This window comes from Zea mays, chromosome 7 (assembly GCF_902167145.1).
Source record: "Zea mays cultivar B73 chromosome 7, Zm-B73-REFERENCE-NAM-5.0, whole genome shotgun sequence".
NCBI classification, from domain to species: Eukaryota; Viridiplantae; Streptophyta; class Magnoliopsida; order Poales; family Poaceae; genus Zea; species Zea mays.
The window spans coordinates 110,791,623-110,809,057 of NC_050102.1; the positions used below are offsets into that span (position 1 = coordinate 110,791,623).

The 17,435-nt window shown below is 45.7% G+C and overlaps 1 protein-coding gene across 2 annotated transcripts; it reads right to left on the reverse strand.

Annotated features, from left to right (window-relative positions):
- Positions 1-6,207: 6,207 nt before the first annotated feature.
- LOC100383327 (uncharacterized) lies at positions 6,208-12,936 on the reverse strand. 2 transcript variants are annotated; one of them, XM_008653493.4, is made up of 10 exons: positions 12,269-12,936; positions 10,923-11,468; positions 10,363-10,504; positions 9,665-9,841; positions 9,015-9,224; positions 8,472-8,657; positions 7,936-8,095; positions 7,316-7,511; positions 6,992-7,124; positions 6,208-6,793 (listed from the first exon to the last, which is right to left on the reverse strand). In XM_008653493.4, exons 1-10 carry the CDS (start codon positions 12,718-12,720, stop codon positions 6,641-6,643), a joined length of 2,355 nt encoding a protein of 784 aa, XP_008651715.1. In that variant the 5' UTR covers positions 12,721-12,936; the 3' UTR covers positions 6,208-6,640.
- Between the last annotated feature and the right edge of the window lie 4,499 nt (positions 12,937-17,435).

The following is a 17,435-nucleotide window of genomic DNA, read 5'->3' on the forward strand; positions in this document are numbered from 1 at the left end:
AAGAACGGTAAAGGACCTTAGCATTAGGCGGACGACGTCGTGGTCCGTCCATCGCGTGCTTCCATAGCTCCTTATCTTGTTGACAAGGGTCTTGAGCCGGTTGTATGTTTGGGTTGGCTCCTCCCCCCTTATCATAGCGAATCTCCCAAGTTCGCCCTCCACCAATTCCATCTTGGTGAGCATGGTGACGTCGTTGCCCTCGTGAGAGATCTTGAGGGTGTCCCATATCTGCTTGGCATTGTCCAAACCGCTCACCTTATTGTACTCTTCCCTGCACAAAGATGCTAAGAGAACAGTAGTAGCTTGTGCATTTCTATGGATTTGTTCATTTATAAGCATAGGGCTATCCGAGCTATCAAATTTCATTCCATTCTCTACAATCTCCCATATGCTTGGATGGAGAGAGAATAAGTGACTACGCATTTTGTGACTCCAAAATCCGTAGTCCTCCCCATCGAAGTGTGGAGGTTTGCCAAGAGGAATGGAAAGCAAATGCGAATTTGAACTATGTGGAATACGAGAATAATCAAATGAAAAGTTCGAATTGACCGTCTTCCTGTAGTCGTTGTCGTCGTCCTTTTGGGAAGAAGTAGACTCATCGCTGTCGTCGTAGTAGACGATCTCCTTGATGCGCCTTGTCTTCTTCTTCTTTCCATCTTTGCGCTTGTGGCCCGAGCCCGAGTAAGTAGGCTTGTCATCCTTTGGCTCGTTGACGAAGGACTCCTTCTCCTTGTCGTTGATCACGATTCCCTTCCCCTTAGGATCCATCTCTTCGGGCGATTAGTCCCTTCTTGAAGAGAACGGCTCTGATACCAATTGAGAGCACCTAGAGGGGGGGTGAATAGGTGATCCTGTGAAACTTAAACTTATCGCCACAAAAACTTGTTAAGTGTTAGCACAATAATCGCCAAGTGGCTAGAGAGGAGTCTCAACAAAACACAATACCACAAGAGATCAAACACAGAGATGGCACAGTGGTTTATCCTGTGGTTCGGCCAAGACCAACGCTTGCCTATTCCACGTTGTGGCGTCCCAACGGACGAGGGTTGCAATCAACCCCTCTCAAGCGGTCCAAAGACCAACTTGAATACCACGGTGTTTTGCTTTGCCTTTCAATATCCCGTTTGCGAGGAATCTCCACAACTTGGAGCCTCTCGCCCTTACACTTGAGATTCACAAAGAAATACGGAGTAAGGGAGGAACTAGCAACACACACAGGACTCAAAATCAGAGCAACAGCACGCACACAAGTCGCAACAAGAGCTCGCAACACAACTCAATGAGTTCACAACTCAACAAGAGCTCTAGATGCTATCACAATGAACCAAATGCGTGGAATCGATGTCTTGGTGCTTAGGAATGTTGTAGGAATGCTTGGTGTTCTCCTCCATGCGCCTAGGGGTCCCTTTTATAGCCCCAAGGCAGCTAGGAGCCGTTGAGAGCAGATCTGGAAGGCCAATCTTGCCTTCTGTCGTCGGGTGCACCGGACAGTCCGGTGCACACCGGACACTGTCCGGTGCCCGATTTCTTTCCTTAAACGGCGCAGCCGACCGTTGCAGATCTGGGAGCCGTTGGCGCACCGGACATGTCCGGTGCACACCGGACAGTCCGGTGCCCCCTTCCGACCGTTGGCCCGGCCACGTGTCGCGCGCAGATTCCGCGGCCGACCGTTGGCCCGGCCGACCGTTGGCTCACCGGACAGTCCGGTGCACACCGGACAGTCCGGTGAATTTTAGCCGTACGCCGTCGGCGAATTCCCGAGAGCGGTCACTTCACGCCGAGTCAGCCTGGCGCACCGGACACTGTCCGGTGCACCACCGGACAGTCCGGTGTGCCAGACTGAGCTGAGTCTTGGCTGTACACAGCCAAGCCTTTTTCACCTCTTTTCTTTTCTTCTTCTTTCTGTTTCTAACACTTAGACAAGTATATTAGTACACAAAACCAATGTACTAAGGCTTAGAAACATACCTTTACTCTTGATTTGCACTTTGTCCATCCATGAGCATAAATTCACATTTAAGCACTTGTGTTGGCACTCAATCACCAAAATACTTAGAAATGGCCCAAGGGCACATTTCCCTTTCAATAATATAGTTTAATATTTGAATCACATAGATCTCCCATAAATCATAACTCCTTAACCATGACTCTGATCTTAGTAGTTCTCGAACCTACGATCTCGTAGCGACGCGTAAAATATTCTTATGCAGTTTGTTCTTATGTTTGGTGTGATGTTAATTTTGCCTATACACTGTTGTTTGTATTGCTACGACTAGTGCGAGGTTACGAGTCATCTGAAGAGCAAGTTGGTACCTGGAATCTCATGTCCCAGGCAAGTTGTGCTCTTGACCACTTTTTACTTACCCAATAATGTTCTCTATAATCATTTTGGCATGCATAGGCTTAATTATAATGGGACCCAATAGGTCACCCTAGTTTGGTTATCTTTACACCTTGTTTACCCCTGAACTATTTGGGTAGTTTTTGTTATTGCTCTATATAGTTTTGGGATTAATATTACATTATGATTATGTTCCAATTATATTGTTGTTTTACATATTGTTTATGACAATATCATTATATTAATTGGAACATGGAGCTTAACTTGAAAAACACGTGCCACCACAAGGGTGGAATGCAGGGACGCCTTTGGCTGACTAATTAGGAAAGGTAGTGGAAGACTACCTTACCCTAAAGGGGCAAGTGCAGTAGGGGAGTAGGCGTGTAGGGAGGTTATCGGGTTGATTTTGCTGCGATGGCGGTCAGACGAGGGATTCCTACATTGCTTTTCCTAGAAACTGTAGCGGATTTTCGGAAGCTAGTGGAACTTTGTAAAGGCTTCATAGTGGATATCTAGCCATTCACCTCGGAAGTGTCTAAGGGCCTTGCAAAACCTGGTGACATGGGATACACGACTTGTGGGTATAAGGTACAACCTCTGTAGAGTGTAAAACCGGTATACTAGTCGTGCTCGCGGTCATGAGCAGCTCAGGACTCTCGCATGATTAATTTATGGAACTAAATTCAATTTATCATATGCATTTCATCGCGGGTGTTGTTACCAATTTTGATCTACTACTTATTTGGGTTGGTATCTACTTATACTTAGTAAATACTAATAAAATTTTGACCAACTTTAAAAGCAATGCTCATCTTCAACCATCCTCTTTGGTAAGCCTTAAACTTCACATGAGCTCCCACCCTTGGCGAGTTCATGCACATTATTTTCCCACAACTTGTTGAGCGATGAATGTATGTGAGCTCACCCTTGTTGTCTCCCCCCCACAGGTCAAGAACAGGTACCGCAGGATGAGGCGCATGGAGGATGCTGTCATGAGTTCGTGAGAGGTCTAGGCTGTCGTCTCCCAGTCAACTTTGGGTTGCTGGATCGTTGTCTTCATATGATGTAATTATTTATTTTATTTTTTTTAAAGAACTCCTATTATATAGTAAAGATGTGATATTTGTTTCTGTACCATGAGTCATCGTATGTGTAAGACTTGGTCCTAGCACACTTGGTGATTATGTTCGCGCCCGGGCCTTGGTGTCCCGAATCCCAGGTGTGACACAATTTAGGGACTAAAGTGAAATAAAATAGAGTGGCTAAAAATTAGTCCCTTCAAACCAAACACGCCTCAGACTTTGTTTAGGTATTCTAGTATTGACCTCAATCCACGTGTGTTGAGTGGATTGGAGTGTAAATTAGTTTAAGTTACACCACAATCTATCTCAATACATATAGATTGAGCTCAATACTAGAATACTTAAAATAGGTCTCACTCGGTCATAGCCATGTCTAGCCATATACCCACGTGTTTTGCCCTACCACTCCTTGTCTTGCATTCTAACGCTGAAGATCGATTCTTTGGGACTTCGAGAAGATGATAATGGTGTTCTGACTTCTGACGTGATGAGCGGCGTGTCAAGTGGCTAGGGTACGGTAGGAGGCAGGTCTGCTACTACTCGACAAAGCTATCACTAGTGACAGCGTCCTATGGCCCCTAGACGTGCCAACGAGATTGATGGCAAGACGGTACGTAGCTCTCACGGTGGTTGGTCGATATTCTCTAAATATGTGCATTAAATAGCGGTCAATCACCTCTACATGACCATTTCAAGATTGATGGCAACCTCCACTACTTCTCTTCCAGCTACACTCAGCAAAGGTGGTGGTCGTGGATGGCAACTGCAAGACAAGGATGCTTTTTTTTTGCAGGACATCAGGGAATGTTTGTTGTAAGCTTAGGGCCACAATGAGGGTTATGATGCTCATCACCGTGCTCTAGAATTTCCCGTGGGAGATTGGGCCGGGTCTAGCTTCGTTTGCAGCATCGCATGGCAGTCACCATCAAAGATGAGACGGATCACAAGAGTTATATAAGTTTATGACACAAAAAAATACTATTTAAATACATTCTCATAGACACATCACGCTAATTAAATAATTAAAACATATAAGTATGATAATATACATTGTGGAAGGTGTATCTTATAGCAGTACCATACTTTTTATTCTATGTGGCATTCTTGGGCATTGGAATATGATACTTTAGATTGGGCATAACCTAATAAAGAGTTGTTCGCTTTTTTCCGAAATCAAGACATGGGACAATTCCTAACATGTTTGATTCTCTAATTTATATAAGTTTTGATCAGGCAAAATGATTCATGATCCATTCCTAGACAAACAAAAAAAGACCTAAGAGCATCTCCAACAACAAACCCTAAAATAGAGTCCTAAAATTTGAAATAGGACCATATTTAGAATGTTTAGGGTCACAAAAGAAATGTTTACTCCAATAGTCAGGCCTTAAATAATACTATTTAGGAAATAAATCATGATATTAGGAAATAAATGGTTAGAGATTAAGTGAAAATGAGGATAGGGCTCCAGTATATGGGTACTATATTTAGGACCTGAGAGACCAAGCCCTATAACCATTTGATGAAATTTTATAAAATAGGACCGCTGTTGGAAAGATGTTTTATGGTTTTGAGCCCTATATTTAAAATAGGACCATGTTTAGAGCCTCTCTTGGAGATGCTCTAAGAGAGTTATTCTAGAAGATTGTTAGGAGCCCTAGAAATCAGGTTTTTAGCTAAGAGAGTTATTCCAGGAGGTTGTTAATGGCTTAGCTATATAATGCCCAGCTAATCATTGAATAAGGACAAGCAAGATTAATCCTATTTCATCTCCAGAAAGGAGGACGAGGAGGGCCACTTGCCTCCCGTCTTCTAGTCATTCCTAGCCATATCATTATTCTAGGTGAGTACTCGCGTGTTGGAACGGAAATATATAATATCACAATAACTTATGTACAAATGTGAGTTATACTGTTATGAGAAAAGATTTCGTAATTCATTTGTGATCCTAGGTATACATAATTTATTATTTTAATCTAGCTATTTCACCATTACATTAGAACCAATCATTATTATGCAACCATCTAGTTATAAATATCCTAGATAAGTTTATGGAATGAACTTTGAACCAAATTCTTTCAGGTCACATGTAGAAGCTTGGTTGACCATAATCTCACCCATAATTCATTTCTGTTATACCATTCCCGAATGAGAAAGTATGCAAAAATGAAACCCATGTCACTAACCTTCCGAGTTGGTCTTCAGCTTTACATTGGGGTTCGATCACACAACCTAATTGCTAACTTAGCCCCAGATGAGCTATCACCTTTGAAGGACTTAACAAATTACGTATATACACTCACCACTTCATCTCCGTCCCCTCTTAATAATAGTAGGGAAGTAAACAAAAGAGATGAAGTTCTGCATGAAATATTTACCTATTCTAGGACAGAAATTAGTTCCATGGCAGTAGCTTTAAACCGCCTAGAAAGAGCAATAAGTTCATTGGACAGATTACTGTGTAAAAAATATCTGCTCATTGTGAATATATATCAGCCATAAGACAACTATAGGCTCACTTGTGTGGACACATGGCATACACAAGGTAAAATAAATAAAAAGGGCAACCATTTGCCTTCATCTATTATTTACGTTTATAGAATAGATCAATAGAATGCAGCACTGTTATATCCACCAACAGTTACTCCTACACTTGAATGTGTTTATCTCTATAAACTTGATCGTGAATAAAATACAAGCTTTAGATGAGCAAAGATAGTGATGTCACACTTGTGCCAGTGAATGGGCTCCTTCCCATTTTTTGGGTGGAAGCGACAACCTTACTGCCTCCACCTGAATCACTGCTAAAACTTTTATTCTCTATAGTAGCGCCCATAATGGTGCTAAAACCCACCATCACAGCTACCCTTAGCATTACGTGCAGTCATTATATAACTGAGATAATTCACGGACTGCTTGAACACTCAAAGGTGAGGCGCGACCCTGTACAACTAACAGCAGGACGGCACGTCGGGACGTGCAGCCCAATCAGCAAAGCCACAACACCAACACCGATAATTTGTGACAAATGACAAATTCAACACATGGCAATTGACACCATACAAAAAAACTAATTACAAACCAAACCAGAGAGAGGCGTATAAACTACAATGGGAAAAGGCTATCGAGTAGATAGAAGATATCTTGGTGCCAAACCGAACCCATCACACGGAGCCTCCGAACATCCAAAGCCACAGCTGGGTCACAGCTGGTTGCTTCAGTCGTCTCCTACAGATGACATTGCCAGCGTCCGTCTGGAGATCTCCATGTGGAGTTGCTTCACGAGGTTGATCCAGGCACCCACGCTCTGTCCATCTATCGTTACCCAATCGACAATTGTGGCTGCTGGCTGCTCGTACCACTCATCAACCTGGAAGTTGCAAATAACATAGAAGCATGAGTTCACTGGTCACAGGACTAACAGGTTTTACCATAACAAGAGTTACAAGACTGCAACAGATCTAACCAATGGAGTTGTTGCTATGTAACATACTGTTTGACGCCATGAAAGGGTGGACAAACAAAGGCATAGCCACAGGAATTTAAACCAAAGCTAGTATTGGCTTACCAAGCCCCTAACACGCTGGCAGTCATCAAAACACCTCCGAGCTTCTTGAACTGCATTTCTCAGCTCCGGAAGCCATCTTTCACTCACCAGCTTTTCTTGTTCGCCAGCTAATTTAAGACAATAGTTGGCCACTCTACACAAAGACATGCCATATCAGTACGTGTTCTGAAAACACATTCATTTGACCAGATAGAACAAATATTCCAACTGAAATAAACAGAGTAAAAAAATGTAGACAATATCTCTTTCGTGTTGAAGCAGTTTCTGGCCAGATTCAGTATAACTACTGCAATTGACCTAAAAAATAAATAAAACGCAATGTACCTTTCATATTCTTGTTGAGCACGATGTGCACGGTTCAGCAAAACACGGTCATTTTCAACAAGATTTCTCCGTGTGTGCACGAAGTTGATAGATTTTGATAAATCCTCTAATATGCTAGCTTCAGACCCACAAGGCTTTAGACAGAACTCCAGTGAATTTAATACTGAAGCCAAGCCAAAATCTGTGCCTTCTGTACCTGGTGAAACTATTAATAAGGATATGAGAAATATGTGAGTATATTATTGCGATTCAGGAAGAGACATGCCAAAACAGATGATAAATCAAATGACGTCTGTTGTAAGAAGTTGATACTGATGCATTTTGCAAACCAGTTAGTCATAGGTAAAATGTATAGTCAGACAAGATAATATAAAAATACTTCTCCTTTAGTTTATGTGAACAATAGGAACACAAAGATTGTTACAATTGTCTTCTAGTATGCACCATCATAATAATACAACAGTTACATATGATTTCATCTTTAGTGCGCTTTTCAAATTACGGCATGGTAATCAACAATGACACACTCATGCATAATAGGTTAGCATGGTTTATGACATAAAAGATCATATGTATTCCTGAACCAAAACACATAACATTGCCAGTACAACTGAACATACCAAAATTATACTGAAGAGCAGCAGAGATGCGGCATATAGATGGCACAGCAGATGGATCTCTAGCACCAGCTCTTGCAGTTAACAGAGCTGCATGTTTCTCTGCAGCTGCAAGTGCTTCTGATCCTGTCATGCCGTTAGAACCCACGGCCTCCAAAAGGGCCTACAGTAGGGTAATGTCAGCAGATTTGTGACTGAAGTTCAACTGCTATAAACTGATACTAAGTGAGATGGACAGAGGTAGAAATGGATTTTTTTGTCTTTATTAGCCTAAATAGTGGCTTCTTAAAATGCATCAGTAGTAGTCACTCCAATAAGAACTGGAATCTTGAAAAAATCAGAATGCTGGACATGTTTCAGCAATGACAACATCAACAGCACAAAGGCAATATATGGAGGAAACTGTCTAGCATATTTTTAGTGGCTCATGATTATCCAGTTCATTCAGGTGAAGCGGATACAAACAAATACTGATATAGGAACATAGCAGACAGATATTATTTTGGAACTAATCAATTTAAACATATAACACTACTAACCTGCGGGGTTGCTGGCAACCTGCACAAGCTATTATCCAAGCTCTGGCTAAATGCAGCTAATTCTCGCTCTATGAGGTCCCTTGAGTTCGTAGACATGTCTACCACAGTATGGCACGCAGGGATAATTGTACTTGATGCATATCCTCTAGCTGATAATGGTTGTTGCTCCCAAAATGATGATGCATCCTATATCATCAAGATTCGATGTCAACATAGTAATTAACCTAATTGTATTTGATGATCAAATACTGACAGTGAGACCAAGCCCCATTAGTCCCCACCACCATTAACATATTTATGTGTAGTTCCTACAGCCTACAAGCTGCAAACCACTAATATCACAAATAACAAATCAAATACACAATTCTGAGCACGATCAAACAAATATAAAATAAGATAAAAGCTCACTACAACAACATACTCGATAACATCGGTACTGCCAAGAATAAAAAACAGCTATTGACATCCATTACTAAGCTCATTGCCGCACTAGAGAAATCCTAGAGTTGAAAGAAAAGATCACAATATTGCAAGCTAGCTAACCATATTAGCCCGCTGAAGAGCACTGTAAATGCACTCCAGCTCTGTTCGACGGGCGTCAAATTCTTCGATTTTCTTCCATTTCTTCTTCAGTGAATCTTCTGCTTCCTTCCACTCAGCACATAACTTATACAAACGTTGTACCTCAGATGTAAGTGTACTCAAGCTTGCCTTTAGTCCTGCAACTTCTCTTTCCTTGGCCCAAACATCCAGCTAAAATGAGGTAGACTATGTTATCAGGAAAAGGTATTGATTATCCCTTTTTTTGTTATATGCTAAATTGAATAAGAAAATTGCAAAATTAAAAAGCTAACAAGCAGCAAGCAAATAAAAGCCATAAACAGAAGTTTTGTCACCCCCATGAGTCACTTATATGTAATTGCATTGGTGCATGCATCCAGGCACATATTGTTATGTCCTAAGCAAGGTGTAACTTTAAAATGAACTTGGATTGTTACACTGCTCACAACAAGTAAATAAGTATTAATGTAACCTGAAAACACAAATTTCTAGACAGCAAAATTGGAACAGCAAAATTGGAACAGCACATGTTACTCTTGTTCCGATCTTACTATATGTGTTATGAATATCATTTAGTTTGTCAAGGAGCACACAAATTGGTTTCATTATAGGATGCATCTTTCAAAAAGTACCTCTAAATGCCTACTGTTGGTCACATTTTGTGTGGTGTTCCCAGTAGGCAACTTTTTACTTCCTGCCATATCAATGGTTCCATACAGGCGTTGCAAAAGCTTCTGACTTAGTGCTTTAGCTTCTGCAGCTTTGTTCAAAGCATCTTCTGTTGCCAAGAATTGCTGTACATGTTCTTTCTGAAAGGCAAAAATGTGATTAATAATTTAACTTCAGCATCATGTGCATTATTTCAGGTTCTGTGCAGAAGGCAGAATGCAATATGTTAATGCACCAAGTGGACAAAGAAGAGCTCGATGAAATTACGAAATTTATTTTTCGTGCAAGAGATAAGTGGTACCATGATACACTGCAGGTTTCAATTATGTTTTCTCCTTCCAGGAATTCAGTATTTTAGTACTACTACTACTAACATTTGAATAATTTTGCTTTTAAAAAAGTAAATCCAATAGCAGCAATGTTGAATATTTTAGATAAATTAAAATAAAGCAGGTCAAAATAATATTAGTTCTAAGAGAACATGAAATTTCTGATTTTGGGGATCAAACACATGATGTGAAATAATACAGAAATGTAGATGTGATGGTTTCATTCATAGAAAGAAGTGTGAACTTTAAAAAGAAAAATAACCCTTGTGCTAGTACGACATCATAACACCTCATACGCACCAGAACAAAAAGAACACTTCATATGCAACTACCTGTCTTTCTAATAGCTGATCATATGTTCCTCGAGTTGGCAACTGAGATCCAATCTTCCCATTGCCATACACCTGATACGGTAAGGGTGAGCTTGCATCAGTTGAAGCAGCATCAATAACCTGCTCATTTTCATATTTATACCTAGGAAAGAATGTACATCTGGTCAACATCTAACCCGAAAATTATAAGCAGCTCAGCTTAGTCAGCTAGTATGTGCAGCAACTCAATTCAGAACGCACCGATTGACAAAAATCAACACACATTACGAGACCTTTTCAATTACAAGCTTCATGTTAATATTAATATCATATCTACTTCCAACAAAGTGACATATACATTCAAATGCCTAAACAGTATATTAATTTCCCAACTAAAACTCAACCAATTCATGTATATAATATGATCTCTGATCTCACACATGAGCACATAACTAGACCATCAAGAAGAATTCTTCTGCACAATCAGCACTAGGTGTGACAAACCAAAAATACACAGAACTCCTTTTAATGTCTATTCCTGAACACAGTAATAATAAAACTGAAGACAAGGCATGTAATACCTCAGTAATTCTGCATCAGCACGTATGTCAATCTTGTCTGTTTCTCTATGTATAAGTGTTTTCATGCGCGATGTGTAGGTAATGATTGACTGCAGAAGCAGGAACGGATTCTTTAGGGAATCCAATGCAACAGCTTTAACATCTGTGGGTATTTCACCATCCAAGTCAATACCCAGCTTTGCTGCAGTTAATTGGCAACTTGAATTAATGCCACTCCCTTCAAATGCCGGGAATGAACTTCGAATCGTTTCAATCATATCTGCAGCAAGAGTTTCACATGCCTTCCGGATGCTCCTTTCACCTGCAGTTTCTAAAAGATCCTCTGACAACCTATTGCTTTTAATAGTTGATGAGTAAAGGTCGTCTCTATTGCTCTGCAATTGCATATCTTCAACAGAACCTGTAGTTCCAGCCACACCTATACTTGATCTTTGCACGTCCCTTGCTTGGTTGACAAACTGATGTAGCCGACGCTGGTATTCAGCAAATATTTTGCATGCTTCGTCGCATTGCTGTTCATATGCTTCGAGCATAACTTGCTTGTGCCTATTTTTTATTTTTTAGAAATTCCTTGTCAATTATTCTAGATATGCTACAAGCACACCATCACCACTTGCCACAATTTATATAAATAAATAAAAATGAAATTGCAAAGCATGAAGGGAGAAACATAAAAGCGGTATCAGTTATTGTTTTCAAACACATCATGTTAATGTTGACCATAAAACAACTGTACCACAAACATTGAAGTACACCGCCTCTGTGTGCCAGAACCCAGAATTGTGAGTTCAACAGCCTTTTCACATGCTAGGAGTTGGATATGACTTTTTATATGTCAGCAGGCTTACTACCACGAATTTCTTGGCTTATTAATGCAACAAACATAAAGAAATATGAATTTATTGGCACTTTTAAGCCCTCGAAGGGATTGTCATCAGATGTTGGTTTATGCACAAACACCGATTCCAGATGTAGATAATTGGTAGGAATATAATGATAGTGTTTTTTGGTGATAGAGGGACATCTAGGCTGGTAAAACTGAAGATACTACAGATGGTATTTTACTATGTGCCAGTCTTCTGGATTTCATATTTCAGAAAACCTCTTTGTTCACTGCAAAGTATATTCCTATCAAACTAAGATTAACACTGATGTCAGCTTCCGAGCAATCGAATCATTACACTAAGCACCACCATTTCTATTAGTGGAATAGTTACAGTCAGGAAGACCTACATCTTATGTGTGATTGCTGACAAGATTTTGCAAGCCGCAAAAATGTATACATGAATGTAGCAACAGTTTAATCGCCTAGACGTACCCCACAATTCCGCTGTAATTTTAGGTACCTGGCATTGGAGCGCTCGCCAAGGACGCGCTTGCGCTCCGCCTCCTCCCTGGCGACCTCCGCGATGCGCGCGCGGAGCTCCTTGCGCTGCCTCCTCACGATTCCGCGCAGCCGCTCGGCCTCCTCGGCGGCGAGGTCCCGCTCCCTCGCCTCGGCCTCCCTGGCCGCGGCGTCACCCACGCCCGCCCCTATCACCCCGCCCTCCCGCGCCCGCCGGGCCGCGACGCCGTGGACGAGGATGTTGCGGCGCGCAGTGGCAACGGTGCGCTCGGAGCGGACGCGTCGGAGCAGGAAGGACCAGACGGGGATCATGTTGCCCCGGCAGATCTTGCGGAGCTGCTCCGGTGCGGGCGGGGCCGTGGGGTACCCCATCTCGTCCTGCAGCCACTCGATGATGGCGTCCGGGGAGACGCCTCCGGGGCCGCTGCCCCCCGACACGGAGGACGGGGGCATCGCTACCGGCGGGGGCGCAAACCCTAGGCACGCGGCGCTCGATCTGGTGAATGGGGAAGAGGGGATTGGGGTAGGGGTGGGTGGGGCAGTGGCGGTGGAGGGAGAGAGTGAGATTGGTTTTTTTGAACTTTTTCCCGGTTTTGCTTTGGATCTGTCCGCTTGGACAGGACGAGGCAACGGGACGGCGCTGGAGCAGGCCGGCTGTTTGGTAGTCGATGTCTCGACTCTCGAGGACGGCCGACCGGCGACTTACCGGTGAGCCCTCTATCGGTCTCACTGCCGTCTGCCTGGGCACTGGAGCATGGAAGAAACCTCACCATTAGACAGTGCTCTCCTATTTAGTAGTTAAAAAAATAGTAATAAAAAGATAAATAGAGTTTGATAATGATATTTATAGGGGAGAATATAGAGGGAACCGCTGCGGGAGATGAAAAAATAGAGGATAAAATGTTGATAATGTTGTGGGGGATAGATATCCCCTGGGTCCACTAAAGAAGTAAAAGGCCTCACGAAAAGCCCAAGGGCCCAAATGATTCGTAAGGTCATTCTTTCGTGGGCCTAGGGAAAGACAACCAATAAAGAAGACGTGGGACTGATTAGTGCAAACACAGGCGGCCCACAACGTCAAACGAATGAATCACAAACAGAGACCCGACTTTCCCGCGCTGAAGCCCCCATGCAACGGAGCCATGCGAGGATAAGTCGGCGGAGGTTACGTAAGGATAAACTCAAGAGGTTTACTATCTTTCAGCTACTTGTTGTTATCGTATCACATGTAATGCTCCACGGCCGAGTATATAAGGCCTAGGGGGCACCCCATCAGATCGACCCGAGACTACTTAGCCACCCACAAACATTCTCTGTGCCTTCTATCCAGAGAATCCTCTTGTAACCACGCTCATATACTCACCAGGACGTAGGGTGTTACGCACTTCTAAGCGGCCCGAACCTGCAAACCTTGTCCATTGTCCCTCGTGCGATCGGCACGAACCATTTTGCTACAGTCGTCGACACCGTCCTACTCCTAAAAGCACCTTGAGGGGCAACCCCGGGTGCGCGGTCGGACCCAAAACACCGACAGCTGGCGCGCCAGGTAGGGGGTGTGTCGACGATCCAAGCTAGCTCAATGGCCGTCACCTTCCATAGCAAGATTACCATGCGCCCCGGATCCACATTCTGCTTCGGAACAATCTCATCCGTGGCGGACGAAGAAGGAATTCTACACCGCCTCGCGGATCTACCGGAACAGAAGTCTCCTCCAACAAACTCCGAGGATGCTGGAAAAGCACTACCTCCGGCTCTTCGGAACAAGATCGCCTTCGGGGAGGCTGGAGCTAGAAGCTCGCTGACCCGGAAGACTCCGCTGTCTACTTCCCCAACGAAAGAATGGACACAAGTCATAAGGAAGAAGGAGATCAGAGGGAGGCCAGTCATTCTTCCCGTTCCTCCGACCTCAAAGGAGAACGGAAAGAAATCCGCCGCGGCAACAATGCCGTTCTACCCCGACATCCTCTTCATTGGGAGGGCAGAATCGCTCGCCGTCTCCGACGATGAACCGACTGCACCCGGAGAAGAACCGCCTCAGCGAGAGTCCCGCCGACGAAGGAACCGACGCAGGAACATCCGACGACATCACGCAGCTGGAGAACGGGATCCGGAGCAGCCTGTCTCACGAGACGAGGTCTCAGAGATGGGAGAAACTCCGGAAGAACGCGTCTTCAGGGAACGAAGGAACTCCCGACGACGAGATCGCCGTCGGACTCAGGAGCAAGCTGAGCAAGATGCAAGGCAACGACGCGAGAATCCGCTCTTCGGGCGCAACCTGAACCCCGACTTCGCCCGAACTATGAATACGCCGAGCGAAGTCGGAGGCGTTCTGGCCCGGATAGCCGACGGACTTCCTCGGACCCCCGACGCCGAGGGATACCGGCGCCTGTTCACTCAGGCAGCCAATCATCTTCTACCGCTCGCCCATCCGCCGAACGATCTGCGACACGCCATCAACAGTCGCCGAGACGCGCGAAGCTCTATCAATGCTTCGCGCGAACGGCGGCACGAGAACGAAATTCGCCGTCGGGAGGAGTATGACCGAGATCATGGCTTCCCGACTCAAAGCCAGGCCACCCGAACTGAGTCAGCAACGGCTTCAACCGGTGGAACCTCCCGGGAACGGTCGAGGAACCACCACCGCCACTCCCCTCCCCGGGACAGGCGCCATCCTCGACGACAGGAGGACACATGCGGAGTATCTGCTCTTACTCCGCGCCTTAGGGCCATCCAATGGCCTCCAAACTTCAAGGTATCCAACGTCGACAAATATGAACCTAAGCAGGACCCAGGGGGCTGGTTAGCCGTCTACACCACCGCCGCTCGGGCTGCCGGGGCATCTGAGGACGTCATGACTGCGTACCTGCCCATTGTCCTCGGGCAAGACGCACTGCAGTGGCTACGGCATCTACCCCGACACTGCATCGACGACTGGGGAGACTTCAGCCGACGTTTCACCGCCAACTTCCAGTCTCTCTCCGACAAGCCGGCGCAACCATGGGACCTCAAATCCATCAAGCGCCGGGGAGATGAGACTCTCCGGTCATACCTTAAAAGGTTCCAGACCATGAGAAACCGCATCCCCGAGGTCACGGAGGCGGCCGTGATCGAGGACTTCTACAGAGGATCTAATGACTCGGCTTTCGTCCGAACCATACTACAAAAGGCGCCAACCACCTCCGAGGAGCTGTTCCGGGAAGCCGACCTCTACATCACCGCTGACGAGCGGGCCCAGGACCTCATCGGAGGAACAAAACCCGTACCAGCGGCACCACGACGCGACGCGAACCAGCCGTCCGACAAGCGCTGGGAGAAGAGGCCTCGCGAAGAGGTACACGCCGCCGGACCACCCGCCTCTCGCGCCCGAGGAGGACCTCGTGGAGGCGAACGCACGCTGGACGACATCCTCGACGCCCAGTGCCCGTACCACAAGGATATGCGCCACACTCTCCGCAACTGCCGGGACTTCAAGCACTCCGTCGGGCATGGCCGACCCTTCCAACCTCTACCACCTCCTCCTCCGAGGGGAGGACCAGACGAACCACGACAACCCCATCAGCCGGAGGAAGGGGGAGGCGGAGCTTTCCCGCGCGTTGACAGGGAGGTCAACGTCATCTTCGGCGGGCATGGGTCGCAGGAGAGCAAGAGACAACAAAAGCTCAACGACCGCCAGATACTGGTGGCGACCACCGGCCCTCCCGCCCCGTACCGGTGGTCGGAGCACCCAATCACGTTCACTCGGGAGGATCAATGGCTCAACTTCGACCACCCAGGCAAATACCCGCTCCTCGTCGATCCGGTGATCCGAGAGAGCCGGGTGAAGAAGGTGCTAGTGGACGGGGGGAGCAGCATCAACGTCACCTTCCCCCGCACACTTCAAGGCTTGGGAGTTCACCTCAAAGAGCTCCACGAGTCAGACACTCCTTTCTTCGGCATCGTGCCGACGGAAGGGGAGTATCCGCTGGGCCACATCTACATGCCGGTCACCTTCGGGACTCCGGATAATTACAGAACCGAGTTCCTGAGGTTCGAGGTGGCGAACTTCGACTGCGGGTACAACGCCATCGTCGGAAGGCCAGGGCTGGCCAAGTTCATGGCCATTCCACACTACACGTACATGATACTGAAGATGCCAGGACCACGAGGAATCATAATTGTACGCGCCGACTTCCAAGGCGCCGCAGAGTGTTTCCGAGTGGCCATCCAGGCGGCCCTCACCACCAAGCCATCAGGGATTTCTTCTACACCGGCGAACTCTAAGCCTGACGAAGACCTCGCCGTGCCGGCAAACGAAGCTCAGGCCGCGACCTCTATGCGGCCGACTGAAGACACCAAGCGGATCAACCTGGGTTTCGCTGATGAGCGCAAGACGGCCATCATCAGCTCCAGTTTAAGTGACAAATAGGAAAGCGCGCTCGTCCAGTTCCTGCAAGATAACCGAGACGTATTCGCATGGCAACCTGCGGATATGCCGGGAGTCCCAAGAGAACTGGCCAAGCACAAATTGAAGGTCTATCCCCAGGCGAGGCCAATCCGGCAAAAGCTGCGTCGTTTCACGCCCGACAAGAGAGAGGCCATTCGTGCCGAGTTAGCTCGCTTGGTCGCGGCCGGATTTATTAGAGAAGTATTACACCCCGAGTGGTTAGCCAACCCTGTTCTTGTACTCAAAAAGAATAAAGTGGATTGGCGCATGTGCGTTGACTATACCGATCTCAACAAACACTGTCCGAAGGATCCCTTCGGGCTCCCAAGGATAGATCAAGTGGTGGATTCCACCGCTGGATGTTCGATGCTGTCTTTCTTAGATTGCTATTCCGGGTATCATCAGATTAGTTTGGCAAAAGAAGACGAGGAAAAAAACGGCATTTATCACCCCATTCGGTGCTTTCTGTTATACCTCCATGCCGTTTGGCCTCAAAAACGCTGGAGCGACTTATCAGAGAGCTATTCAAACATGCTTAGCCGATCACTGGGGCAAGCGTGTGGAAGCTTACGTGGACGATGTGGTGATCAAAACGGAGAATCCAGAAAACTTCATTGAAGACTTACAGCTGGTTTTCAACAGTTTGAGAAGATATAGATGGAAGCTCAATCCTGAAAAATGTGTCTTCGGGGTACCAGCAGGGAAGTTACTCGGATTTATTGTCAGCCACCGGGGAATTGAAGCT

Excerpts from the sequence above, each read along its gene's own strand:
- LOC100383327 (XM_008653493.4), bottom strand. The coding sequence starts at position 12,720 with ATGCCCCCGTCCTCCGTGTCGGGGGGCAGCGGCCCCGGAGGCGTCTCC. Across the intron at positions 10,505-10,922 it reads GCTGATGCAGAATTACTGAG|GTATAAATATGAAAATGAGC; the intron begins GTATTACATGCC and ends ATTCTTTCCTAG. Across the intron at positions 7,512-7,935 it reads TGCTCTTCAGTATAATTTTG|GTACAGAAGGCACAGATTTT; the intron begins GTATGTTCAGTT and ends TAGTTTCACCAG.